At 58.0% G+C, this 26,145-nt stretch overlaps 1 protein-coding gene across 2 annotated transcripts in view; it reads right to left on the minus strand.

Annotated features, from left to right (window-relative positions):
* The window catches only part of TTC7A (tetratricopeptide repeat domain 7A), a 134,555-nt gene that overhangs the window by 5,342 nt on the left and 103,068 nt on the right, over positions 1 to 26,145 (minus strand). For both annotated transcript variants that reach the window (XM_047782133.1, XM_047782134.1), the window contains 4 exons: positions 21,618 to 21,734; positions 17,662 to 17,759; positions 15,562 to 15,696; positions 7,489 to 7,691 (listed from right to left, as the gene is read on the minus strand). In XM_047782133.1, coding sequence (XP_047638089.1) covers positions 7,489 to 7,691; positions 15,562 to 15,696; positions 17,662 to 17,759; positions 21,618 to 21,734 — 553 coding nt within the window. The remainder of the gene's footprint in view (positions 1 to 7,488; positions 7,692 to 15,561; positions 15,697 to 17,661; positions 17,760 to 21,617; positions 21,735 to 26,145) is intronic.

Consider the following 26,145-nt stretch of genomic DNA (forward strand, 5'->3'; position numbering starts at 1 on the left):
AGCCCCACAGAACGGCAGCTCAACAGGGTCTGGGTGGCGGGATGTCCTGGATACAAAACCTGGCACACCAGCGGCCTTTACCTGTCCCTAGTGACCTCCTCGTAGGGCCACAAAGGCAGGCAACCTGAGAAGCCCCACCCCAGCTGGGGTCTGGTCTCGGGTTTGCAGGGAGACTGTGAGGGGACTGTCTTTGTTAGGAAGCCGGGTTCTCTGCAGGAGGACAGGGTGGGGTCAGGAGCAGCAGCCAGGATGGGGACGAAGGGGAGGGAGGATCCCGCCTGCCCTTTTCAGAATTGCCACTTGCACCCCACCTCACTCAGTGGCTGACACTGTTCCCCCAGAGGGGTGCGGCAGCACGAAGGTCCTGGCTGGGTGAGCCACCGCCTTCTTTTGGGGCTGGGCTGCCCCTAGTGCCAGGCCAGCTTCGGGCCAGGCTGCGAGCTCCCTCCCCACCCCTACCCTCGAGTATTTATAGAAGTTATTTTGGGAATTTTCTTTCTGAGCTCCAGGCACATTCCTGGGATTCTGTAACAGCCTTTCCAGCTGCGAAGCCGGGAATCAGCTGGAGGCTGCTGGAGCCTCCTGGTCCCTGGAGCCCCCTGCTTGGGGACCGTGGCGCTGCAGGCAGGAGCCTGTGCTGCTCCAGGGAAGGCGCCCTCCCTTCACCCATCCCGGGGTGCTGGGAGGCCCCCATTCCAGCCAGTACAGACTCCCTCCTTGCACTCCAGCTTCTCCCCGACGTGTCAGCCTCAACCTGTCCAACCCAACCAGGAACGAGGACTCTCTCCAGGCTGAGAACCTAGCCCACACCCAGCTACTGCCCTCCCCCAGCTGGGGCAGCTCCAAGGCCACAGGCTGGTCCTATATCCTGTAGGAGGGGCGGAGGGGCACGACTCCTTCTGGACCCCAACACCCAGCTGACAGCTAGGTGGGGGTCTTCTGGGGCAGCAGAGGTGTCCGTGCTTCTCACGTGGCAGAGCTCACCCCTGTCCCTCCCTCCTCCTGGGGCCTCCATGGGTGAGATGTCGAAACTACCCGTGGGCCCCTCGGCTGAGTGGTGTCCGTCCCCAGAGGGTCACAGCCGGGCTCGAAGACAAGCACAGGCTTGGTGAGGGGGCGAGTCACAGCCCGGGGTTGGGGGGGGGGTTCCTTTGCCAGTCCCACCTCTAGGCAGGGGGCTCTGCCCCCGTGGAACATGGCTGGGCCCACAGGGCCAGGTCTGGTGGCTGTGGCGAGGCCTCTGGACTTTGGATTCTGGAAGTGAACATCCTGTGACAGGCACTGAGAAGGGGACCCCGTAGCAGAGGCTCCCCTCTGAGCAGGAGGCAGGGGTGTGCTGGCCTTTTTGGGGTGTGCACTGGCCTTCTGTACCCTCCAGATGCATGAGTCTTTCTGACCCTTGATACTGGGGCTAAATTAAGCGAACCGTGTTCACCCATGGCTCTGATCTAGTCTGTGACACCGAGAGAAAGCTTCCCGTCCACGTCTGCATCCGGGTGGGTACGGACTTCAGGAGTCCACACACCGGCCTAAGGTTTGCCGAAAGCCCTGGGCCAGAGGCAGCGGGCCCTGCCTCCACCTTCACCACATGGGGTGCGGGTCCAGGGTGTGTGCCAGGGGTTGGGCCCGCGCAGGCATGAGGCGGGCTGGGAGCCCTGGCACCTCCCACCCTCACACGGCGGAGCCTCCTTCCTTCTCTTCCCCTTGGCCCTGGGGCAGGCAGTGCTGGCGAGAGGCCAGAAAACACACAAGAAAACCACAGCATCAGGAGGTCAAATGGCCAGCAAGACATTGCCCCTGAGAAGCAATATCCCTCCCTTACTGGAGCGGGTGGGGCAGGCACAGACCCCCAGGACGGGGGTGCCTGTGCAAGAACTCACCCCACTCCCCGCTGGGAGTGCGCGCGCGCGCGCACACACACACACACACACACACACACACAGAGAGTGCTGGGGCCTCCGGTTCCCTCAGGCGGCCTGGACCCTCAGTCCCCTCCCTGTCACAGCTCAGGAAGCCAATGAGGCGGGAGAAGCCCAGAGCAGGTGGGGTGTCCTGGGTGCAGAGGCAGGGACCTTGCTGCCGTCTGGTCCAGCGTCTGGGAAACTCCAGAAGGCTGGACACTGAATTTCACTCAGCTGCTCAGGACACCTTTCCTCCTTTCAAGACAGGAAGCAGTGGCTGAACCTGGCTAATCCAACTATGGGCCAGAGGGCAGGGCCGCTCCAGAGCCTGGCCTTCCCAGCCCCTCGGCTCCAGCAGCCTCAGGGCCCGGCCCGCCCCTTTTGGAGGGTCACCTAGGAGCACGAGAGGGCAAGAGCAGGTCTCAAATCCACCCCCCCCCCCATCCCACAACACAGACTCTGAGCCACTGGCCAGCTGCTCTTGCTCTCAGCTGAGGCCAGCCTGGCCTCTCACTGCCTACACTCTTGTCCCACCCGTAGGGTGGCTGGCGCTGACGTCCTGTACCTCCTTGGCCTGGCTCAGTGACAGTGAGTGTCTGGGGCTCGGCTCTGGGCTTCCCTTTCTCTCTGCAAGCCAGGAGCACCCAAACCTGGCCTGGGAGCCACACTTCAGAGCGCAAAAGGTAAAAGTAACCCCAACCACCGGGCCATTAACTCACAGAACTCTGTAACCCAAATCCTGGGTGCTGGGCATTGCAATTTCCATTTTACAGATGAGGACACGGAGCTGCTGGGGGCAGGGGGTGGGGGTGGGCGGTGAGGAACTTGGCCAAGGTTACATGGCAAGTACAGGCAAAGTGGGACTCAAGTCCAGGTCAGTGAGACTCAAAGGCTGGGCTCCAACCTCCAGGCACAGGCTGCCTCCAATACTGGGGACTTAAAACCGTCCCAGCCACGCAGCCCCAGAAGCAACCCCAAAGGCGGCTCTGAGGTCCTTGGTCCCTGTCCACCTGCCACCAAGCCTTCTGCATAAGTGGTGGCCAAAATACCCAGAGCTGACATCTTTTCACAGCTCTTGGTCCATCTGAGTCCTAAAATGACCACTTGCGGTCACAAAGGCCTGAATTATTATCCCCATTTGACAGAAGCAAAACTGAGCCAGTGAGGGGGCGTCATCTCCCAGTGTCCCTGTAACTGAGGGCTGGCAGGGCTGGTTGTCTGCCTCAGGTGTGTCACCTCTCCTGTCTGGTCCCGCCCTCCAGAGCTGTGGCTGGAACCAGCCAGGGGAGGAGGGTGGGGGAAGCAGCTCTGTGCAGCCAGAGGTCACCTCTTTGACCTTAGAGAGCAGAGCCTTCCGCCTGGATTCCTCGAACACCTGCAAAAGGCCCAACCCAGAACCTCAGGTTTGGGTGGGGCAGAGCCCTGGGCCTCCTGGACTCAGGCCCCGCCCTGGCGGGGGAGAGGGGTGGTGGCGGGGAGCTGCTAGGGACTTACATCCTCAAGTGGCCCACTCCAGCCTGGAGAGAGGGAGCCAAGAAGCTCAGGGGCCATCTGGGGGTGGCCACACGCCGTGGCCGTGCCCTTGATCCTCAAACCCACTTAAAGACAGTGCCGCTGGGAGCCCAACGGGAAGCAGGGGGATGACTCATCCCCAGCTCTCACCAGAGGACACTCAGGGCAGCTGGAGAGAGAACAGCCCGGGTCACGCAGCCAGGGTTGCTTCAGAAATCATCTCGTTCACAAGAGCCCAAGCTCAGCCAGGGTTGTCTCCCCCTGCTGCTAGGGTGCCTGAGGAGGAAAGGGTTCCAGAAGGATGGGGCAGCAGGGAGTCCGGAGCTCTGTCTCCAGAAGACATCGTGACCTGAGGGGCGGGGAAACCTGGCCAGAGGGGCCAGGAACCCCAACCCCTTAGAATCTGTCCCTGGCAGAAGAGGGCGCCCCTTGCCCCCCTAAAAGGCAGGGATGCAGCTGCGCCTGCCCACTCCTGGCTGTGGCTTTCAAGCTATCACTTGCGGTGAGACTGGTTACACCAGAGCATCCATACTCCCGGCTCAGCCAAGCAGAGCGCAGGGAGAGTGAGTGAGTCTGTGGCCAGAGCTAGTGACCCTCCCACCATCAAGGGCAGGCGACCTCAAAGGAGCCCATCTTGGGGGTTCCCCGTGACTTGATCACTCCATCCGTCATTCCGGGGCTCCCTGACCTCCCGAAGCATCTCTGCTCCCTTGGAGGCCAAGCTCGCGGAGCCCTGTCTGAAAAAGAACACTGTCACCCGAGGGCCAGCTCCTCTGCTGATCTTGGGAAGGGCCCTGCTTCCTTTCTCACGTTTCCTTGGGGGCGGGCACGTAAAGATTGGTTTTCCCCTTCTTAACTACATTCTTCTGCCAGTAAATTCAATTTGGAACCCCTAGGCTGAGTGAGTGGGGTTTCCAGCTACCCGAGGCCGAGCTGGCAGAGAACATCAGAATCTGCTCCTGGGATTTCGCTGGGAATTTCCATGGCCAGAGAGCATGCCTTTCCCTTTCTGCACCTGGCAGGCTCCCAAAGCCACCTGGCCATCCTTGAGGCTGGCGGAGGTGGCAGCCTAGAGGACCAAGGCTTGACAGCACAGACCCCTTTGAGACGCTGCTGTGTACACAGTGGGGACTCTTCGCTGGTACAGCTCTGCCGAAGAGGTGTCTCCTTCCTGCCTGATTTGGGTGGAAAAGCCTGAGCTGAGCCCGGGGTGGAGATCCATCACATCCAGGGCTGGGAGGGCAGTGGGACAGAGAGAGCTGAGAACATGCTCCTGGGCTAAAGGTCATATTCTCAGAAGTCTGAACACCGGCTCCCAAAAGCAATAGCCTTCTCCTCCGAGAGATTTTCTCTAACCTGTGTCCAAATTTCCTGTCCCATGTACACAGAGTGGGACTCAGCCACTGCATCGGGAGCTCACTGGGAGACCCAGAGCTCCTCCAGCCCAGGCTCTGGGTGGCCATGGTCTCCGGGGTGGCTGTGTCTCCTTCCCCTTGTACCTATCGGAGGCCGATGTCCTCACAGAGCCGCAGCGGCGTGGTAAGGCCAGGATGTCCCCCTGGGAACCTGCCTTGGCAATGCCTTCAGTGGGGATGGGGGGGGGGCAGTAATCTGTTCCCCTCTGTGTTTCTTTCTCTGGATAATCCTCCAAGCTCAGCGCCAACCTCAGGCTAAGACAACTGCTGTATCTCTTTCATTCTCTACTGACTATTTTTCACAATGAATCCCTTATATAAGTGCCAAGCCGACTTAGACCAAAGGGAGTGGCTCCCAGCGTACAGTACCATGGTGAACAAGATCCCGAGGTCCCATCTGTGCTCAGTGGGAAAGAGCGCTGTGACCGATCAGCAGCGCTGCGTGTGGTGTGTGTGCTGTGTTCTGCCTCTCTGATGTGGCACTGCAGACGTGCGGCAGCACTTCCACGTGCGTCACCTCATTTGATGAGAACAACGCTGGTCCAGGAATGAAGAAGATCATTACTCATTTACGTAAGGAGACAGCAGGAGCGTGGAAGTGTGTCTTTTCCTAAATCACCCGCGTGAATGAGGGCCAGAGCCAGGATTAGATCCCAGATGTCCCAAGTCTGAGACAAGCACAGGGAAGACACTTAGATCAGGGAACGCTGGAGACCAAGGCGCCAAAGCGTTTCCATGTCTTTGGGGGAAAAAAAAAGGGCTTAGCCAATCTTCTCCAGGCTTGCAATTTGCTATTCTTTATGCATGCGTGTGGGATGCTGGCAGGAACAGAGAGTGTGGAAAGGGGTTGGGCTGCCCACGCTGGAGCCGACTGCCCCTCTGGCTGCTTTGTAACTTGAACAGTGGGCAGTCCTGGCTCTGATTTCATCAGATCAGCAAGGCACCCCGGGAAGAGAAAGGGGACCCTTGCAGAAACATCTGTAGGGAGCCACTCTGGACAGCCACTTGGTTACCATGGAAACCCACCCTTGGCACCGGCTTCAATTTCAGGAAAATGGCTACAAACAATAATAAGCATACATGAAAAAAATGGTATGCCAGTGCTTCAAACAGTGCTTGGTACTGGATTGGGCGGGGTGGGGGGCACTGACACGGCCGGCCGGCTTCCATCCGAGAACGCAATCAGTGGAAGACAGCCATCTGGCTGCAGGCCTAATGACAGAGCCCACATCCTCCCTCCCAGCTCCCTAATCAAGTTTCTGGATGTGACCTCCGGGGAGGCATTTATCAGAGGAGCTAATGGCTGAATTGCGGGAGGGAGGGAGATGTGCTTTGCCAAACGCGAACATGGGCTGAGCGGACTGGAAGGCAACCCAGAGCCGTGCAGAAGAGGGCAACCTGGACCAGCATGTGACGCTGCCATGCAGGCTTCCTTCAAGCGACACCGGACACACACGTGGGTCTAAGCTAGAAACCCTATAAGCAATGAGGCAGGGGGAATATGGCTGCGATGGGAATCTCTGCTCTAGTCTGTGCACAAGGACCTTAATAAAGACGACCTGGTCCGGCCCCTCCCCCCATGTGACAGTTACATCCTCACCAGATGATCCCTGCGTCCATCCGTGCCTGGGTTATGCTCAGAGGTGAACTGTTTTCCCTGACAGTGAGCCGACAGCAAACTCCCCGAGGCGTCTACTCCATCAACTAATCAGACCCCTTTCGACAACGATAACTCTCCCGCCACCTGCAGCCATTCTCTTCCAAGAGCCCTTGAAGTGGGACACCCAAGGTGAAACCCAGACCTCGACAGGGGAGGACTGTACTACTAACCCTGCGCTCCTAAGTCACGCTTCGGAAATCCCGGGGCCTACGCGGGCCTGTGCATGTTCAGATCATTGCATTTATCCTGATACCTGCTCTCTGAAAGCAACTAAAGGCGGCACAGAAAAAAAAAAAACAAAACACTGATTCCTACCCTTCCACCTGTCAAGGAAGGGTTTCCCGGACCAGAGAATCCCCACTGCACAGGTAAGCAAAACTGAGGTTCCAAGAAGCAGCTGATTTGCCCATGATCAGCCAGAACGGGCGTGACAAGGCTAGGACAAGAGCAACGGCACCCGGCTCCCAGCCACCGACGCTTCCCACAGGAAAGTCACTTAGTCCTGGACACCCGAGTCCTGGCTCCATGTCCTAGGACTTGGGGCTGCCGGCCTCTCTCTGCACCCCGGGGCCGTATGCAGCGTGCGCTTAGGTCAGACCTGAGATGACAGCCACTCCAGGGCACAAGCTGAATCCCACAAGGAGGCACGGAGCTGCTCTGAAGTGGGGGAGGCAGCCCCACGATCAGGGAGGGCCTGGTGACACCCTCAACACCCCCCCCCCAAAAAAAAAGGCATTTTGGTATCTGCTTCGAGTCTCCAGGGCAAGAATCTGATGACTATCAGCGAAAACCTTTGGGGCTAGATCGCCTTCCAGAAACACAGAGAAAGGAAGTCACGAAGAATCAACCCATCCTCCCAGATCTGTTCATCGACTCAGGCAGGCTCTGACTGAGGGGGAATGGGCTGCCTCTACAAGAAAGACAGAGCAGGGAGAAGGCCACCTCCCCCAGGAGAGCAGGGAACAGTGGCGGCAGGGTAGGGGGTCGGGGGCTGACTCACCAGGCTGTGCATGATGCGCACGCCGTCGGGGTTCACTGTGAGCGCCTCCTTGTACAGCTGCTCGGCCTCCTCCAAGCTGCCCTTCATCTCAGCCAGCCGGCCCCGCATGTAGAGTACCGAGTGCGAGGTGGGGAAGAGGCCCGCCGCCTCCTGGATGCAGAAGCCTGCTTCCTTGAGGTGTTGCTGCTCCATGAACAGCTCGGCTGCAAGACCAGAAGGGCAGGTGAGGCGGGGGGAAAAGCCATAGGTGGCGGCGGCCCCCTCCCACTTCCGACTGTCAGCCCCCAGCGTTTGGGAGCTGTTTTGGGTGACAGAAACCACTCCACTGAGGGACAGCACAGGAAGGGCTCGCTCTGGGGCACGGGAGTTTCTGAGTGCTTGCTGTGTCAGGTTCATGCTACGTGTTGCATGGGCACGAACTCTGCCAGCGCTCACAAAACCCTACAGCACAAACACTTTTTGTGCTATCCGGCTTCAGGGAGGAGGCAATGGGTACAGGCTGAGTAAGCAAGGGGTCTGCACCAGGCTGACTTCGGACACTGGCAGCAGGGGCACAAGTGGTCCCCTGCAGCCAAGTGTTTATTCGGGAGACTCTGACTTTCGTCGCATCCCTTCACTTGTTCATCACGTATCTGGGTGGGATGCAGCTGAGGCGGCTCTGCGGGAAGGGCAGCTGACTGCAGTGCTAACTCCACCTGCGGGATCAGGACGAGGACAGCCGAGTGAGGCCACTAAGGACAGGTGGGAGGACGAGGAGGAAAGAGGCCCAGGGAGCACCTGCAAAGGGCAGGACTGGGGCCGACACTGAGGAGAGCCGGTAACAGCCAGAGAACTGCCCGCGCTGACTGTGAGCTGACCTTGGGCCAAGGAAGCATCTTCTCTCTTTGGATCCTCCCGAGTCTGGGAGCGGGGCGGGTGCTCTCCTGCGCCCCAGGATAACACACCAGGCCAAGAGAGGGAGGGCCTCCCCCCAGGCCCTCGGCAGGGGGGGCAGCTCCTGGCCTCCCTCTAAACTTGGGACTTTCTGTCACAGGGAGAGGAACAGGGGACACGCACGCCTTTCAACTGGCAGGCAGGGAAGATCTGCCCCACAGCCGGTTTGTCTTCTTCCCCCAGATCAGCTGAACATGGGGCAGTTTCTCCAAGCCTGGGCCAGCCCACACAAAGGCGCATTTTAAACCCACGCTGCCCAGGTACACACCCACCAGAGGCACTTTTAGAAACTGGGCTCATCAGAGTTGCCTCACAGCCCCCAGCCCTCCCCTCGTGGCAGCCGGGGCTCGGCGGCCCCCTCTGGGGCTGGTGCCCCCCACACAGAGGTGGGAGCACAGAAGGAGCTGTTCCCAGCAACGGCTAAGAGCAGAGGTTACGCTAGTTCAGGTTCAGTCTGGGGGTGGGAGGTGGATAACAGACTTCCCAGAGGAAGCTTCTAGAAGAGGTGGAAAACCCGGGCCCGGTCACCCCTTCTTCTTGTTCCAAGAATAAGCAGGAAGGAGGCCTCATCAAGGCCTTGACTGTAGCGCACAGCAGAGGGGGGACTTGGCAGGAACACTGCCTAAGGTCCGCTGTGTAATCCAAGGAGCCCGCCGCACCCGAACTGCTGCAGAGGGCTTCTGAGCAGGGCACCCTCTTTCTCTACCGGAGGCGAGAATGTGGGAGAGTCAGAGAATTGGGCCAGGCTCTCATGATGAGGCGGGAGAGAGAAGCACAGGCTCGTGTCTTCAGAGACAGCGTGGACTTAAGATTTCCAGGGGGAAAGCTCAGGAAGGCCAGGCCAGGCCAGGCCAAGCGGCGCAAGCTTTGAACCCAGGGCCTTGCAGGGAGGGCAGGCCCAGCGGTCAGGGGATGGGCTACCTCAGCCTCTGCTCTGCTGTCACGTTGCCTTCTGCTGCCTGGGGCTCTCAGCAGGCTGCCCTCATACCTGAGTGTCCAATGTCCAGCTGTGGCCTACTGACCGTGCGCCTGGCCCTTCCACGAGGTGGAGAAAAAGCGCAGGTCGGGAAATAGAGCAGCCGAGCCACCCAACCACTGGAGTGACCCAGGGCAGTGGAGTGACAAGCGCCAACGCTGAGCGTTCCAGGCACTCAGAAGGGGTCAGATCAGCTGTGCTGGTGTGGTCAGGTAAGTCTTCCTGGGGGAGGCGGCATTTGAGCGGAGGCATGAAGGCACAGGGATGCTTGGATGGGCAGAAAGAAGGGAGGCTGGGCCTGGAGACCTGGAGGGCTGGCCCCCACTGTAGCCAGACTTTGAGGGTCACAGAGGAGAAGGGAGAAGCAGGAGGAAGTGTGCGGTGTGAGGGGCGGGGGTGGGCAGGCCTGTCCTGCACCAGCCCCGAGGCTGCTTCCTCCATCACCAGGAGCTCAGCTCAGAGGCTGGGCTCCCCGCTCCCCTGGATCTGTGTCCCAGCAGGCCTGCCCCAGGCCTGACCTACCTGCCCACCCGGTCCTGGCATGGCTCACTAAGCTGTTGACAATGTGCCGTGCTGTCTCTTGAGCCCCATCTCTGAAGCTTGTCCCCCATCCTTCCCTTGGGAATATTTCCTAGTGCCTCGACAGCAACAGATTTCAATTACAGGGCTCCCCACCTCCTTCCTTCCTTGGGGCCCTGGGCCTTGTCCCAGGCACACGCCAGAGGACATGCCCTGAAAAAGAGGCAGGGCCGCTCTGCTCTGATGGACTTCAATACCTGTTAGGCAGGAAATCAGATGACACAGAACAGAGCCAGAGGAGCGAGGGCTCCTGAGGGCTCCTGGCCGCCTGGCAGATAGCCCCTGACAGGCCCGGCCTCCGGGACGGGGCCCTGGACCTGCACACAGACCCACAGGTCTGGGGGCTGCAATGCACCCCTTCTTCACAGCCTCAGTGTCCCCAGGCAGTTGTTTTACCAAACATGGTGCTCCCCAGATGGCCGGCCTGGGTTGCAGCAGGAGCCACATGGCACCGCGCCCGCCAGTGCCCCAGCCTCCACCTCCCAGCCCACACCCATCCTGGCCTCCCCCAGCCAGGGCTGGAGGAACAATCAATGCTACCGGATTTTCCTTGAATTTTCATAGTCAAGGTTGAACGGGGGCCTTGCTGCCTGCTCAGTGTCGGAGGCCCCTCTCTGATCCCCTCGGTCCCTCCCTCTTCGCTCCCGCCCTTCTGATTTCCACTCCCCTCGTCTCTTCCTCTCCGCCTACTCCTGTCCTCCTCTCTGTCTGTCTCGGCTCTTCTGCCGCTTCCTTCCATCGCTCTCTACCCGCCCCCCTCTGCGCTTTCTCTCCGCAGGCTCCAAATGGAAAACATCTGTTCCCTGGAGCTTTGCAACAGTCCCTTGTATGATTTTTTTTTCTGAGGCATCCTGATCTAACCCTGCACCCAGAGCTGGCTCCAGGCTTCCCGCCTTTCTTGCCAAGGCTGAGCCCTCTTTGCAGGGAGGGGGGCCTTGCTTGGCGGGCCTGGAGCCAAGGAGCAGGGCGAGTGAGGGAGGGCCCCGGGCCCCGCCCTTTGAAGGCCTCCCTTGGTGAGATGGGCTGCCTAGAGACCCCAGAAAGGAGAGAGGCACCCCCTCAGGGCAGGAGAGAAGGTTAGACCCTAAAAAGGATCTAACTTCAGCCCCTGGGGGAGGGGTCCCCAAAACTGTCCTCTAAAGGAAATAACGGAGCAAACCCTCAGACATATGGATGCTCAGAATAAAGGGGAAGGAAGGGGGGCAGGGAGGAAGGAATGAGACAGAAAAAGGGGGTGGGGACCAGCCAGGAGAGTCGCACAGAGAAGCAGAACGTTGGAAGGGATCTGGGGGTTGGGCTGGGACCCTCCAACCCTGGGCCCCAGAGGGGGCCACGCAGGCATCAGGGCTCCTGACTTCCTGTCCTGGGAGCGCTGTCCTCAGGGACTCAGGAGGAGGGGGTGACAGAGGAGGGAAGGAGGGAAAGCAGGAGCAAAGGGAGACAGGACAGGGGAGCGGGCACCGAAGGCTGGAGGGCAGGGGCTGGGAGAGAAGACAGAGGGGAGGAGGAGAAGGGGAAAGAGGAGGTGCCAAGAGGGAAATTGAAGGACCAGAGGCGCACAGGGGACCAGGGGTCAGACGCAGCTGATGCCGCTGCGTGGTAACTCTATCATAAATACGCTCTTGAGACACAGCCCTGATGGCCCCACCCTGGGTCCCCAGTCTGCGCAGCTGACAGCAGGGGCAGCTCCTGCTTCAGGGTCCCCTAAAGAGCCAGGACACCAGCGCCCAGACAGTGGGTATCTGCCATTTGGGAGCTGAGACTTGGGCGGACCACCCCGAGCTAGAAAAAGCCCAGGGCCCTCCAGGTCAGGGGGCTCCCACCATCGGTCTCCCTCTCTCTAGCGCACTGTCTGCCCAAGACTCAAGCTGCAGTGGGAGAAGAAGGTGGGCCATCCTGCTCTTCTGGAAACATCCCCCCCCCCTTTTTTTTTTTTTTGCTTTTTAGCGCCGCACCAGCAGCATATGGAGGTTCCCAGGCTAGGGGTCCAATCAGAGTTGTAGCTGCTGGACTATACCACAACCACACGTGGGATCTGAGTCGTGTTTGCCACCTACACCACAGCTCACAGCAACACCAGATCCTTAACCCACTGAGCAAGGCCAGGGATTGAACCTGCATCCTTATGGATGCTGGTCAGATTGGTTAACCCCTAAGCCACAATGGGAACTCCATGGAAAGCCTCTCTTGAGGCTCCACAGGGCCTCCATGGAAAGCCTCTCTTGAGCATCCACAGGGCCAGGCGCCTCTCCCCTTTTCACACAGACCCATGGCCAGAGAGGTGACAGTTTTGAAACTCATCTCTCAGGTGGGAACCCTCTGAGAGGCTTCTCACGTCACCCTGGGATGGGAATGCGGCTGAAGAGGGAAGGCGGAGGACCACCGTGGGGAGAGGAAGGATACAAGATTTCCCAACCTAAGAGAGGGTTTGCGATGGACAAAACAGACTGGGGATGCGATTTCTCTTGAAACCAGGGGGATGAGCTCATTCCAAAATGATAAGGGGGGGGGGGACACATTTCCCTTCCTGGAAATTTGCTACAGCTGGTAGAGTCATTAGACGGGGTGGGTGGGGGTGCTGATGACAATACTCTTGGCCTGGGTCGGCTGGTGGGGTGGGGCCTAGGGAGAAGTTACTCCTTGGTGATCAGCTCCTGGCAGCCCTTCAAGGGGGCGCTCGGCACATGCTTGCTGGTGATGATGGTGGGGAGGGGAGGGGCCTCATAGAGTGAAGATTCTCCAGAATCCTCCTTTGCTCAGAAGGAAAGACCCAGGATACCTTCTTGCTGCCCTCTCTGGCTCTGGCAGCTGTCCACCAGCCTAGCTATTCCTCTTCCTCCTCCTCTTTTTCTTTTCTTTTCTTTTCTTTTTTTTTTTTTTTTTTTAGGGCTGCACCTGCGGCATATGGAAGTTCCCAGGCTCGGTGTTGAATCAGAGCTGCAGCTGCCAGCCTCCACCACAGCCACAACGCCAGATCTGAGCTGTGTCTGCGACCTACACCACAGCTTATAGCAATGCCGGATCCTTAATTCACTGAGCAAGGCCAGGGATCAAACCCACATCCTCATGGATCCTAGTCAGGTTTGCTACCTATTGAGCCACAATGGGAACTCCCCCTCCTTTCTTCTATAAGGACAGATCACCTGACTTTTTTGTCTCACCTGTGACATGTGGAAGTTGTGGGGCTAGGAAGTGAACTTGTGCCACAGCAGAGACCCCAGCCATGGCAGTGACAACGCCGGATCCTGAACTCACTGAGCCACCAGGGAACTCCAAATCCCCTGATTTTTGATGCCACATATGGGCACCCAAAATAATGACATTTCCCAGAGTCCTTTGCAGCTCTGTGGTCATGTGACTACGTTTGGGTGGCTCATGTGTGCAGATGCCAGGGTATGTCCTTCTAAGGAGGGGTGTCCCCTTCTCCCACTCTTCGTAGCTGTGCTCTGGAATGTGACTGTGGAGGAAAGCCACCTTGGACGCCAAGGATAAGAGTGACACCCCAGTGAGAGCAGAGCAACAAAACAGAAGGAAGCTGGGGTCCCTGGACCAGGAGAGTAGAGCTGTCATCCAAGTCAAGGCTGCTGCCTCTGAATTGCTACATGAGGAAGAAGCGCTCTTCTGCACTGATCACATCCCCCAAACCTGTCTCCTAATGCCACCCTCCCTAACCCTTACCTGGCACCCTGTGCCAAGCATTCAGATTTTGTGCTCCGAGCTCTCTGTGGGCTGAACATCTCGGATAATGTCCAGAGAGAGAAGGCTACTGTGCGAATTACCGCAGGGCGTGTTTCCACTGAATTTCCATGTCTAATCACAGGCCTCAGGAAGGCCTTTAACCCTCCTTGGAGTTCTCAGAACATACTAGCATCCCCAGCATAAAGCAGCACATCTCAGACAGGCAGGCAGCCTTGCGAAACGCAGAAACCACGTCCTCTGCTGAGAGTAGTAAACGAGGCAGAGCATTAAGACAAAAGACCTTGCGAGTCCAGAGTAGGCAGCACGCAGCTCCAGAACCCATCACTCGTGGCTGGCCACTGACACAGCTCCGTGGCGAGGGTGCAGGCCCCTGTGGGGGTGGGGCCCCAGGGTGCCCGCTGGGACCTGTCACACACAGCCTCACATCTCAGACAAAGACAGGGCATCTTTGCCTAAGAGGAGGCCTTGTCTGATATCCCTCTGGACTTTGCGACATCCCTCTTCCTGCCGCAGAGGTGATGAGCTGCTGGTGGAGCACAGCCCCCCACACCCCAGGTGTCCTGAGGGAGCCTGATATGCTAACTGGGGCGATATGTGCATTATTAATATGCATCCCAGTCTAGTCTTTCTGTGAATCTTGGTCCAAATTTTTCCCCCAGATTTAGAGCCCGTGGAAGGGAGCGTGGGGGCGTCCTGCATACTAATGTGTCCATATGTGAATCCAGGCAGCGGGGAACTTAGACTCCCAGTCAGCAAGCACATTCTAACTCTGAGTTGAAAAACCTGCAGGTCCCAGGAACGGAGACTCTCCTTTCAGTCTCTTCTCCATCTCCCCTTGGGGCTTCTGGCACCACCCCGTTGGGGGAGAGGCTGCAGGTCAGAGGGAGGGGGAAAGGGAAAAGAGGGAGGGGCTTCCCCCGCCAAGGTCAAGGGTGCAGGTTGGCCTGGCCCTCTTTTAAGATCCCACCTGTCCCATCGCCTTCCTCTTTCTTCTGCTGCCGCCGCTACTTTATCTCATTGGGACACATCCCTGGCCTTGGTGGTCTCTCTTTTCACTCTTATCCACCTCTCATACCTCCACTGGATTAGATTTCTTTTCTTTTTTAATTTTTTAGGGCCACACCCACAGCATATGGAAGTTCCCAGGCTAGGAGTCGAATTGGAGCTGTAGCTGCCGGCCTGCACCACAGCCGCAGCAACACCACATCTGAGCCACATCTTTGACCTACACCGCAGCTCACGGCAATGCTGGATCCTTAACCCACTGAGCGGGGCCAGGGGTCAAACCTGTGTCCTCATGGATATCAGTTGGGTTCGTAACCTGCTGGGCCACGATGGGAACTCCCTGGATTAAATTTTCAATCACTTTCAGTCACTCCTCAGTATTGCTTAGCCAAGCATCAAGGACCCTCACTGCTGGGTGCCCCACTCCCTCTGCCTCCATGGCCACTAGAGTGGACAGACAGGACAGAAGCCAAGAACTGTTTCCCAAGCACCCACTTACTATGTGCTAGCTGCTTGATACACACTAGCTCATTTTAGAAAAGGACAGGCAGTGAGCTGGGGACCTCTGAGGCCGCCTGCCTCCAGGCGGACAGACCCTCAAACTCCACTGAGGCACCAGTGCCCATCAGCTAGCGAGAGAGACTGTTACCCGAATGACAACCCTGGCATCACCAGCCGTCCGCCTTCAATGAACTTGACCCCCAGGCCTCACGGTCTTGGGGGCCTGCACACCTGACCTCTTCTCTGGCTCTCCCATCCGCTCCGTGGGTTGAGATCTCACGAGTTCTCCTCAGGACACAGCTCCCCTACCCTGGGCTGCCAGGGCGGACCTGGAAGAGCCAGAGGGGGCCCTGGTGGCCTGCAAGCAGGGGGACACTCACCAGCCTGGAGCCAGATCTGTTCCAGCGTGGTCCACAGCTGCATGGGGCCCTGCTTCAGGACTGAGCTGGGCATGGTCAGCTCCGACATGGCCTCCTCCAGCCGGGAGGCTGCGATGGATGACGCCCGCCGGGAGCCTGCAGAGCAAGACGGGAGAGGCTGAGCTGCAGAGCCTAAGCGTCCCGCTGCAGGCCCAGGGACCGTGGCTGCGCAGCCCTGAGGGTAGGGCACATCAAGTCAGGGCCGGGGGGTGCGGCCCAGCGGCCGCAAAACCGTGCACAGACCCACTGGCAGAGCCGGCCTCAGACCCTCACCCTTGCTGGGGAGAGGAGCTTCCTGTGGGGCAATCAGGCAGTGGGCCCACTTCTAGGACTCACTTCACAAGATAAACGTGAGTTGTCGGCAACGGTGGGCATTCTACCACCGCCTGGGATACGGAGGACAGAAAGGACCCGAACGTCCACCAGTGGGAACTGATTAAAAACAGGTCAGAGGATAATCATACAAGACCATGCAGTCATTAAAATAACAACGCAGGGAGTTTCCGTTGTGGCTCAGCAGGTAACAAACCCAAGGAGTATCCATGAGGATGCGGGTTCAATCCCTGGCCTTGCTCAAAGGATCTGGCGGTGCCGTGAGCTGTGGTGTAGGTCACAGGCGCGGCTTGGATCCCACATTGCTGTGGCTGTGATGTAAGCCGGCAGCTCTATCTCCGACTCAACCCCTAGCCTGGGAACTTCCATGTGCCATGGGTGCGGCCCTAAAAAGCCAAGAAATAAAATAACGATGCATGACCATAAGATAATATCAATGCAGAAAGATAATGACATTATACCTTTTGGTGAAAAAAGCAGACTGCAAAAGACTGTGATCACATTTTTACAAAAAAGAAAATACAGGCACGTCTCCGTAAGTGTGAAAGGCCATTACAGAATCTGGGGAGTGAAACGGTGGGTGCCTTGTCCTTTCTTCCTTTTACATTGTTACTTTTTGTTTCCACAAGTGCATCTTATTTCTTTGCAGAAAGGTCCCCTCTGAGGTTGGCCTATAAAGGATCCTTGGGTAGCACCTCTGGCCAGACCCTATGTGGCTCTGGAGAATTTCTCCCTGGGGCAGTTCTGAGTGACATGGGTTCCTGTTCAGGATATATAAGCCGTTGACATTTGCAATGCACATGCAAGTGAAATGCGAGCACTTTTCCTCTCTCCCGGAGGCAGTAAAGGCTCCAATAAACTCAGGAGACCTCAGGGCAAACCACAGATCCGGTTTATAAGGCGCGCATACATGGAGTCCCAATAACTTTGCCCAGCATTCTTCCCTCTTGAACTGCAAGGGCGCTGCACCCTCCGGCATCCTTGCCTCCGTGGTGTCAGCAGCTCCACATCCAGCCCGGCGCTCCACAGACGCGCCTCTGAAATCAGGTGCCGGGCTTGGCTTTGGACATCGGCCCCATCCCTTGACAGCAAGGCCGCATGTTGGTTCATGGCCCCAGAAGTGGAAAAGATGAGCAATGCCACCAAATACAACTCCCTCATGCTTTCATTCCCATGACTAATTCTGCTTATGTTTGAAAGGAAGGTATTCGCTTTCATCAGGGCTTGGGTTAAAATGTGTCAGTTTGCAGATCCTGAACTTGTTTGAATTTCGCAAGCCGTGGATGTCAGGATGAGTTTTTCCAGGAAGCAACAGTCAGCTTTGGGCTTAGGGTTGTAAATAGAAGCTCGGCCCATTCCTGTCTACCTGACTCCACCTACTGAGGACAGCATCATGGCATGCCTTGGCCTTGGGCTGCAGCCTAAGGGGGAATAGTGTCTGGGCTCCATAGCCATCTCTCCACCCCAGTCTCCCTGACTCTCTTCACCCCCCACACAGGGGCTGGCCTGCTCCCCTTGCTGACTCCGGCTGCCCACTTCCTGCCCCAGGGCCAGCAGCCTTCCTGCCAAGATCAGCCTTTAGGAGGCCCCAGGGCGGCTCTCTGGCACAGACCCTTGCACAGCAGCTGGGGCGAGGCGGGGTGGGTTTGGCCAGGCTGGGCAGATGCTCAGGCTGGGAGAAGGAGCTGTGGGCTCACGTGGATGGCAGCCCACGGGGCGCATTCTTACCGGAGTCTGCGTCGTGGGCATCGGGCAGAGTCAAGTGCATGCCACTTTGCTTCTTCAGTGTGAGGCCCTCGCCAAGGCTGCCGTCCTTTTCCAGGCCTCTGGAAGGCAAGAGAGGGCCAGGCCTGGGTAAGGCGGAGGGCGAGGAGGGAGAAAGAGGGAGCCTTGCACCAGGCAGGCTCTGGGGCTGAGAGTTCAGGCCCAAGACTCCTAGGAAGGATGGTGATGGAGTTCCCGTCTTGGCGCAGCGGAAGCAAACCCGACTAGGAACCATGGGGTTGTGGGTTCGATCCCTGGCCTTGCTCAGTGGGTCGAGGATCCGGCGTTGCCATAAGCTGTAGTGTGGGTCGCAGACGCGGCTCAGCTCTGGCGTAGGCCGGCGGCTGTAGCTCCAATTCAACCCCTAGCCTGGGAACCTCCATATGCTGCGGGTGTGGCCCTAAAAGCACAAAAAGACGAAAAGAAAAGGGATGGAGATGACCAGAGCAGCAGGCCAGATGGGAGCTCGGGCTTGAGATTCTAGAATCTGGCTCACCCCAGAGGCTAACCTGATATGATGTTACTGCAAAGGAGTATGATCACATTTTTACAAAAAAAGATAATATGGGCATGTTTCTGAAAGTGTAAAAGGCCATTAGAGGGTCTGGGTAGTGAAACCAACCCCCACCCCCACCCCCACCTAGGCTGCCCGCTGTGTGCTTGCAGGGCCATCAACCTCCCCTCTAGTCCCTGAAGCTGCCACGTTTGGTTTCCAAAGCTACATACCTATTCATGCTTTGGCCACCAAGAATGTTCTCGCTGTTCTTCTCGGTCTACTCCAAACCCCCCGCCCTTTAGAACCCAGCCCGAGGGCCTCCCTTCCGTCTAGAGGCCTCTTGTGGCTCCCCTGCCCTCACACTGCCTCCCCACTGGTTCTCCATCAGGATGGATCCCGGCATCATGGACGCTGATGATGAGAAACTCTCTCGGCCGTCAGTTCCCCTCCTCTGAAGTGGCGAAGGCCAGAAGCTCCCCCAGGCCAGGGGGAGGGCTCTCCGGCCTTCTGCTGACCTCTCAGTGTCTAGTGGAGAGCCAGGCACAGGGTGGGCACTGTGGACTGGCTTCCAAGGAAAGCCTAGTTTTATAAACCAGCCCATTCTCCCCCCGCCCGCCCCCTGCCCCAAGAAGGAAGGCCCAGAGGCATGCCCTGCCTCAGGTCACCCATCCCCTGGGCTGCCAGGGGGATCCCCCAGACAAGCCAGAGGGGGTCCTGAGGTGGCAGATAAACAAGCAAGGCGATCCCATCACCCTTCCCAATTCCCCAGGTCCCTACAGCTTCTGCACGGCTAGAGGATATGGGGGAGCCACCAGCTCAGCAAGGTGGTGCAGCCCCCAGGACGCCCCTGCCCACTGCCGAGGGTGCCCATGGCCATTGAACCTCAGTCCTCAGCTTAAAGGACTGAGCAGAAAGGGCAGGAGAGGAGAAGGCAGGCCCAGCGGGGGCCAGAGGCCTCCTCCCTGCACAGGGGCACCAAGACATTGGTCCCATAAAGAACTCCAGGGCCAGTATCCTTGCCATCCTAACTCCGGTTCCCACTGAACTCGGGCCCCTGGGTGCACAGCTGTCTTTGTGGGCATTAGAGGAAACCGCCCACAAAACACAGTGGGTCAGGGCTGGTTGCCTTCCTCTCGCCCTCTTTCCACCCCGGGAGGTACCTGGTGCAAAAGAGCCAGGACACTGGCGGAAAGCCACAGGGCTTAGCGACCTAACCTTTCTAGATCTTAGCTCTTCTTGAAATGAGCATGGTTATTGTGTGGAGTTAATGAGCATGAGAAGGTCGACCTGACGAGGGGTCACGGTGAGGATGAACTGAGCACGTGCGCAGGTGCCCAGCCTATGCCAGCTAAGATCCGATCCACAGACGGAGCTTCTGGTCCTCCCTCCCAGCCCCCTGAAGGGGGCTCTCCTAGGGCTCTGGAAACAGCCCATCTCAGGGACCCCTTGCTACCTGGTCCTAGGCCCCTACCCTAAAGGACCTGACAGCCAGATGGGATAAGAAGAGACAAGCTGAGCATTTAACAAAGACCCAGATGGAGAAGCCTGTGCTGGGGCAGCAGAGGCCGGGAGGGCTTCTGAGCAAGGCCAGGGCAGGCAGGTGGGAGGTGGAGGGTTGTGGTGGCGGGTTGAGTTGTGGGCTGGCCAGGCAGCTCAGAGGAAGGAGGAGGCAGGGAACAGAGCAGGGGGAGGGGACGGCTGGGTGGGGCTGAAGGACAGACCTTCAGGCTGTGGATTCTGGCCTTGATCCTCAATCACCCCAGAGCAGACTTTACAAGCCCCAGTTTCTGCTCTCTGGCTCTGGGTCCAGAAGGAATGCTCCCGGGTCTTGGGAAAGCCAGGAGGGGATTGGATCCAACCCTCTAGTCCCAACAGCTTGCCTCCCGGTGGCTGGCCAGGTTGAGCCCTGCTCCATCCTGGCGCGGAGGGGGGCATTGCTGGGAGGTTCCCCAGAGAGGAGGGTGCGGTGTGGGTGGTGACTTGAAAAGACCCCAAGGCAAACCCCACGGACCTGCCCCAAGAGCACCTGGCAGCTCCCCAGCACAAGCTAAGCCCCACATGAGGGAGACAAGGCCGCAGCTCAGAGGGGGGCCCCCCCACCCTGCCACGACCCTGAACACCTGGATAAGCAGGCAGCCAGCCATCCAGCTAAGAGGCGTTCCCTGCCAGCTCCGGGAATAGCTCCTCTCTGCAAGGGGAGCCAGGCTGTGTACCTGCGGGACCCGTCACAGCCAGTGAGTGGCAGAGCGAGGGGCATCTGAATGCGGGTCTGTCTATACCAGGTTCCAGCACTCACCCTCACATTACCCAGCTGGCCAGCTGGTTCCCCATTTCCTTTCTGAAAAGTCCCTCACCCTTCTGGCAGTTTCCACCCACTGGTCCTGCTCAGCCCTGGAATCTCCCAGGCCCCAAGGCCTGCAAAAAACAGGCTGACCCCCACCCTCCCCCCAGCCACAGGCTCAAGAATTTTATTCCATCAAGTTACCCCAGGGCCTCCTCTGTAAACTGCACCTTTAGTGACATTCCTCTGGGGACTATAAGAGGCTGCTGGGCTCCCAGAGTCCCTGTGAAAATGCAAATACCCACCAGAGTGGGGGAGGGTCCCCTGAGGCCGTGGGGATGACACAGCCAGCCAAGGGGAGGAGTGGTACAGGCCCAGGAAGAGGCAGGGCCCTGCCCCACTCAGAAATCAAGCCCATTTCTGCTGTGGGCTGCACAGGCCAAGGAAGCCCAGGTGTCCCAGCAGGTGTGTGCTAAGACTTTCTGCAGATGCAGCCTGGACAAAAGTGCTCTGCTCTGGCCCAGGAAAATCCCAGAGCTTGGGCTGGGGACTGGAGCAGGAGAGGCGACATGTGGACACACTGGGCAAGAAGGGAGGAGTGGGGGCCCCTAAGGAGCTTGGCTTCCTCCTCCTCCTGTCCTAGCTTCCACATGGCATCAGGAAAGTTTCAAGTGCCATAGGCTAGAGCTCAGGAGACCTGGGTTCTAGCCCTACCACTACAGTTTATATAGGAGAGTGGCTATGGTACCTTATATGAGGCTCTGAGTCTCAGTCTACCCCTGGGGTGAGGATAGCATCTGACAGTGGATAAGATAAAAGCAGCTGATGGACGAGACAGAGCAGCAGGCCCCCAACATGTGGCCCAGATGCTTAATAATGATTTCTCTTCCTTCTTGCCCCTCTGAACTCCAGTGCCCTAAACAGCTTCTTTATGTCCTTTGCAGAGGACGGTCAAGAGGTTAAAATTAGAGCAGGGAGGCAAAAGGCCCAGGAGCAGTGAGTCCTACTTTCTCATTCAAACATCCTCACCGCCCCCACCCTGCAGGCATCAGGGCTGCTCAGCTGCGGGGCTGTTGCCCAGGCAACCACTGCCTCCCAACTCAGTCTCCCACTCTCTGGCAACCCGAGGGACCAGCCACTCACCCCAACTGGGAGAAGCTGTACAGGGTCTGCCACAGCCGCAGCATCTGTCTGCAGGTCACAAGCGCTTCCTCTGGGCCTTTCAGTACCTGCTCCAGCTTCACCTTGGTGAACATCAGGCTGTGGGGAAGAAGAGAGGCAGTCAGATGGCCCTCCGGGGAGGCCCCTGTCCCCTGGCTTTTCTCCCAGGTGGAACCTGAAGGGATTCTGCTCACCTCACCGGCCCTCTTAGGAGGCAGACTGCCCACAGCACAGCAGCCTCAGCCATACCCCTGGATCACAGGCTCTGTGTGTCTCCGTTTCTCCATCCTCGCTGCCAAGGCGCAGAGCACTCTCCCGCCCTCGTCACTGTCCAGGTCGCTCTTGCCCTTGTCACCTGATCGGGTACTACCCCACCCAACCTCTGGACCATGCTCCAGAGGGGTTACCAGCCTTGCTTTCTTGCCCCCACCCCCCACCCCCAGCTCTGCAGCATCCTCAGTGAACACGTGGCTCTCTTTGTCCTTACACACCTCCCTAGGCCCACGAGGGGACCAGACGGACCCAGAAGGCAACTCTGACTCCAGGAAGAAGGCTCAGCAAGGAATGGGCGAAAAAGTCAGAAAAGGGCCGGCTTGGGCGTTCCACCCCGCCAGCCCACAACGGGTGCTCAACCAGTGTCTCCTCACTGATGCGAACCTTGTTTCCTGACCCTGGATACATAATAACCCACAGGTTTTAACTTTATCAAAGAATCCTTCAAAGAATAGCCTAAGTTGCCAGCTATCCTTATATATTCAATAGGATGAAAGGACATGAAGCTCTGGTCAGATACCACGTAGGAACAGGTACTGTGCAAAAAGAGACTGCAACTTCAGAATCGCTTTCAACCCCCAAAGCTGATGTCCTCTGGGGTCAGAACAGTGGGGATGTGGCCCAGAGACAGACTGGGACCAGAGGGAAAGGGCTGATCCCACTGGGAGACAGGACCATGAGAGGGGTCGATGGCTGCCTCCCTCCGCCCAGGACACAGCAGAGACCACCAGCACACTGGCTCACCAGGACCGGGTGGGGTCTGGACGCCCTGTGGTGCCCAGTGATAGACCTTGGAATCCTGGGGAGGGTCAAGGCAGCAGCTATTTACCAACAGTTACAGAAGTACGGCAATCTTTTTACCATGGGCACTGCCAGCCACGCTGATGCACGCCAGCTGTCTGGGCAGCCTGCAGACAACCTGGCTGAGCCACTGAGGTGCAAACGAGCCTGTGACGCCTGGTTCTCATGGGTGGTAAGCAGCGGGGCCCTTCCATTCACGGCACTGCTGCTGGGCACACCCACGTTAGCCCCAGGCCCTGAACTGGATGGCTAACTGGTGGTTCTACCCGCCCCCCTCGAGGGTGGCACACAGGCCCTTGTGGACCTCAGAAGCCGAGCTCTGCATGGACACAGGGTGCATCCTGGGGACCACGGCTGCAGCATCTTCTCCATTAGGCAGGGTGCTGGCCTCCCTGCCTCTACTGAGCCGTGAGCCTCCAGCCTCATAAAGGATTTTGACAGCCTCACCCTGTGCCTTTCTTCTCCCCTTGTTTTTCCTCGGATTGTGATTGCTTAATAGAGAATAGTAAGGGTGGAATTTGCCTCTTTTTAGTGGAGAGGGTTTGAGTTCTGGGCAAGTATCGTCTTCCTCACTTTCGCTCAAAAATGCCACATGCCTTCTCTGCCCCTGGTCACAGCACCGTCCCCACCTTCACAGGGCCTCTCCTGACATCTTCACCCCTTTCCCCGCACCCAACTTTAAATCCCACCTCCCCCAGGAAGCCTCCCCAGACTCTCAGGATGCCCCGCAGAACACATATTAAGTAATCACCCAGCTGGCCTACACGGTCTTGAGGGCAGCAAGCGTGTTCCCCACAGTGTAGACTGCACGGGCCTGGGCAGGGACGTGGATGGTCTCAGGACTCGGGTGGAAGCTGCTGGGGACACCGGTCCTGCCTCCCCCACTCCCTTTCCCAGACTCTCGAAAGGTCCAACACATCCACAAGTATTAGGAGCCTCTGCTTCAGGAGTATGAAGCAGGAGGCACAGTTCTGCCTTCAGGGTGGTAACTGATGCTTAACAAGGAGAAACTGCCCAGAGAATCCAGGCCTGCAGCTCAGACTCAGGGCAAGGAAAGAACAGGAGAGGGGTCGTGCCAGGGCTGATGCTGGACGAAGAGGACGGTGGGGTGGGATGTAGCTGGGAGCTGGCGGAGGGAAGAGAAGCATGGGGCCGGGCCACCCAGGCTCAGTCTACTCCAGGGCTGTCCCTCCCCTGAGGCAGCCAGAGCAGCAGAGTCCCCTCCCTGGGCAGGGCCCCCAGGGGCCACGTTCCCAGCCAGTTCCCTGGGGAGACCAACCCCTCAGCAGCCTTCCCCAGGCCCCAAATCTCCCCAGTCGGGCCTCCTCTTCAGCTTGTACCTCTCCGCCAGGGCCCTTCCCCCTCCTGCTCCCTGCCTCCCCAAGAGCCAGCAGGGGTCCGTGGCAGCCCTGACCACACCATGTGCCTGGAACAGAAGTGGCTGAAAGCTGAGCTGGCGCTACAGGGACTTCTACCAGTGCAGGCTCTTAGCCTCGTGGCTTCTGACATTCCATTAGCATGAGTGACCCAGAGTGGAATTTCTCAACTCGACCACATCCTTTCTGGGCTGGGGTGAGCGCTTCAACAGTCACCCTCCAGTTGATGGTTGGATCCTTTGCTCCCGGATCCCAGGAGGCTCCAGATTAGCTCCTGAGATTTCCATGCGGTGCAGCACAGCCAGAACCACCTTCCTCAAAAGGAGCGCTGCCCGGACCACCGATACCATTGATCTAAGTGCCTTTGTGTGCCACCTCCCATTCCTGCCACTGCTCCCCCGATCTTGGGCACCTGTGTGTGCCCACTGGGTACCAGCAGCTCCCTGGACTGCAGGACAGGCTCCTGGGTTCATCCGGGCTTTGTTTCACATCGTTGCCCTGACTGGTGCTCCCCCTCCCCCTCTGACATCTGGCCCACTTAACCAGATGTGACCCTCTGACTTTCTATGTGTCCCCATGGGGACTATACATTACCACCCCCCACCCCCACAGTGGCCATCCACGCCTCTAACTCGATGCTGAACTCTCTCCGCCTGGCAACGGGGTCAGCAAACAGCCCCACTCCTTGCCGTTCTGCTAACACAACCAAACTGCTGGCCCTGCTGGAGACCAGGGCTCCTCCTCCAACTCATCTGCTAGGACAGGTGACTTCGTTCTTCAAACGGTGGTACAAGAAGGCTGGCAGAGCCCTGGGTGCCCCTGTGGCTGGTGGGGCCCACACCGCAGGCCACAGTCTCATCAGGACACTGCTTCCTGGGTGGGGCTGTGGGGAGGCTGCTGGCAGTAGGGGCTGGGGTGCAGAGGGCAAGCCTGGGCTCCCCACCCCCTTCAACCAGCCCAGCTCCTGGCATACCTCTTCTATATGCTGAAGGAAATGAGTCTAAAATGTCATTTGAAGAAAGGATTCTGAGACTTTAAAAAAAACCCCACTATTTTATCTTTTTTCTGTTTAGGGCTGTATCTGTGGCATATGGAAGTTTCTAGGCTAGGAGTCAAATCAGAGCTTCAGCTGCCAGCCTACACCACAGCGACAGGAACGCCAGATCCAAGCCACATCTGTAACCTATGCTGCAGCTTGCAGCAATGCTCGATCCTTTAACCCACTGAGCAAGGCTGGGGATCAAACCTGCATCCTCAAGGATACTAGTTGGATTCTTAACCTACTGAGCCACAAGGGGAACTCAAAAACAAACAAACAAAAAACCCCCACTATTTTTTTTGTGTGTGTCTTTTCTAGGGCCACACCCACGGCATATGGAGGTTCCCAGACGAGGGGTCTAATCGGAGCTGTGGCCACCGGCCTACGCCAGAGCCACAGCAACGCGGGATCCGAGCCGCATCTGCGACCTACACCACAGCTCACAGCAAAGCCGGATCCTTAACCCACTGAGTAAGGCCAGGGATCGAACCCGCAACCTCATGGTTCCTAGTTGGATTCGTTAACCACTGTGCCATGACGGGAACTCCTAGGACAATCTTCATTCAGCATTTAATTACACACACACACACACACACGCACACACACACTCTCTCCCATGTACACACAAACACACACTCACACATTTTTCTCTTTTGCCACACAGGCTTAGGCGTTTAACAAGGAAGATAAATCAAGCATTTTGTAATGCAGATCCTCTAGAAACAGTTCGTGGCCAGTCTTGCCTATAGGTGTTAAAAGCACCCTTGATCTTGCCCTGGGTCGTGCTATACAGCCCCACCTGGATGACCAGGGCCTGCAGGACAGGATCCTACCTCCCTCCGTGTCAGTGGCCTCGCTTCCCCAGTGCCTGCACAGAGCTGACACACGGTGCCCACGTAGCTTAATACTGTAAAAACGTGTGTCGTTACAACCACCCAGCCATGTCCTGGGTCTCGAAAGCCACGTTAAATCAGAGCCAACTTCTGACGGCACCACGCCCCACGGCTGGGTCCTGGCTCAG

This window comes from Phacochoerus africanus, chromosome 5, assembly GCF_016906955.1.
Source record: "Phacochoerus africanus isolate WHEZ1 chromosome 5, ROS_Pafr_v1, whole genome shotgun sequence".
In the NCBI taxonomy this organism is placed as follows: domain Eukaryota; kingdom Metazoa; phylum Chordata; class Mammalia; order Artiodactyla; family Suidae; genus Phacochoerus; species Phacochoerus africanus.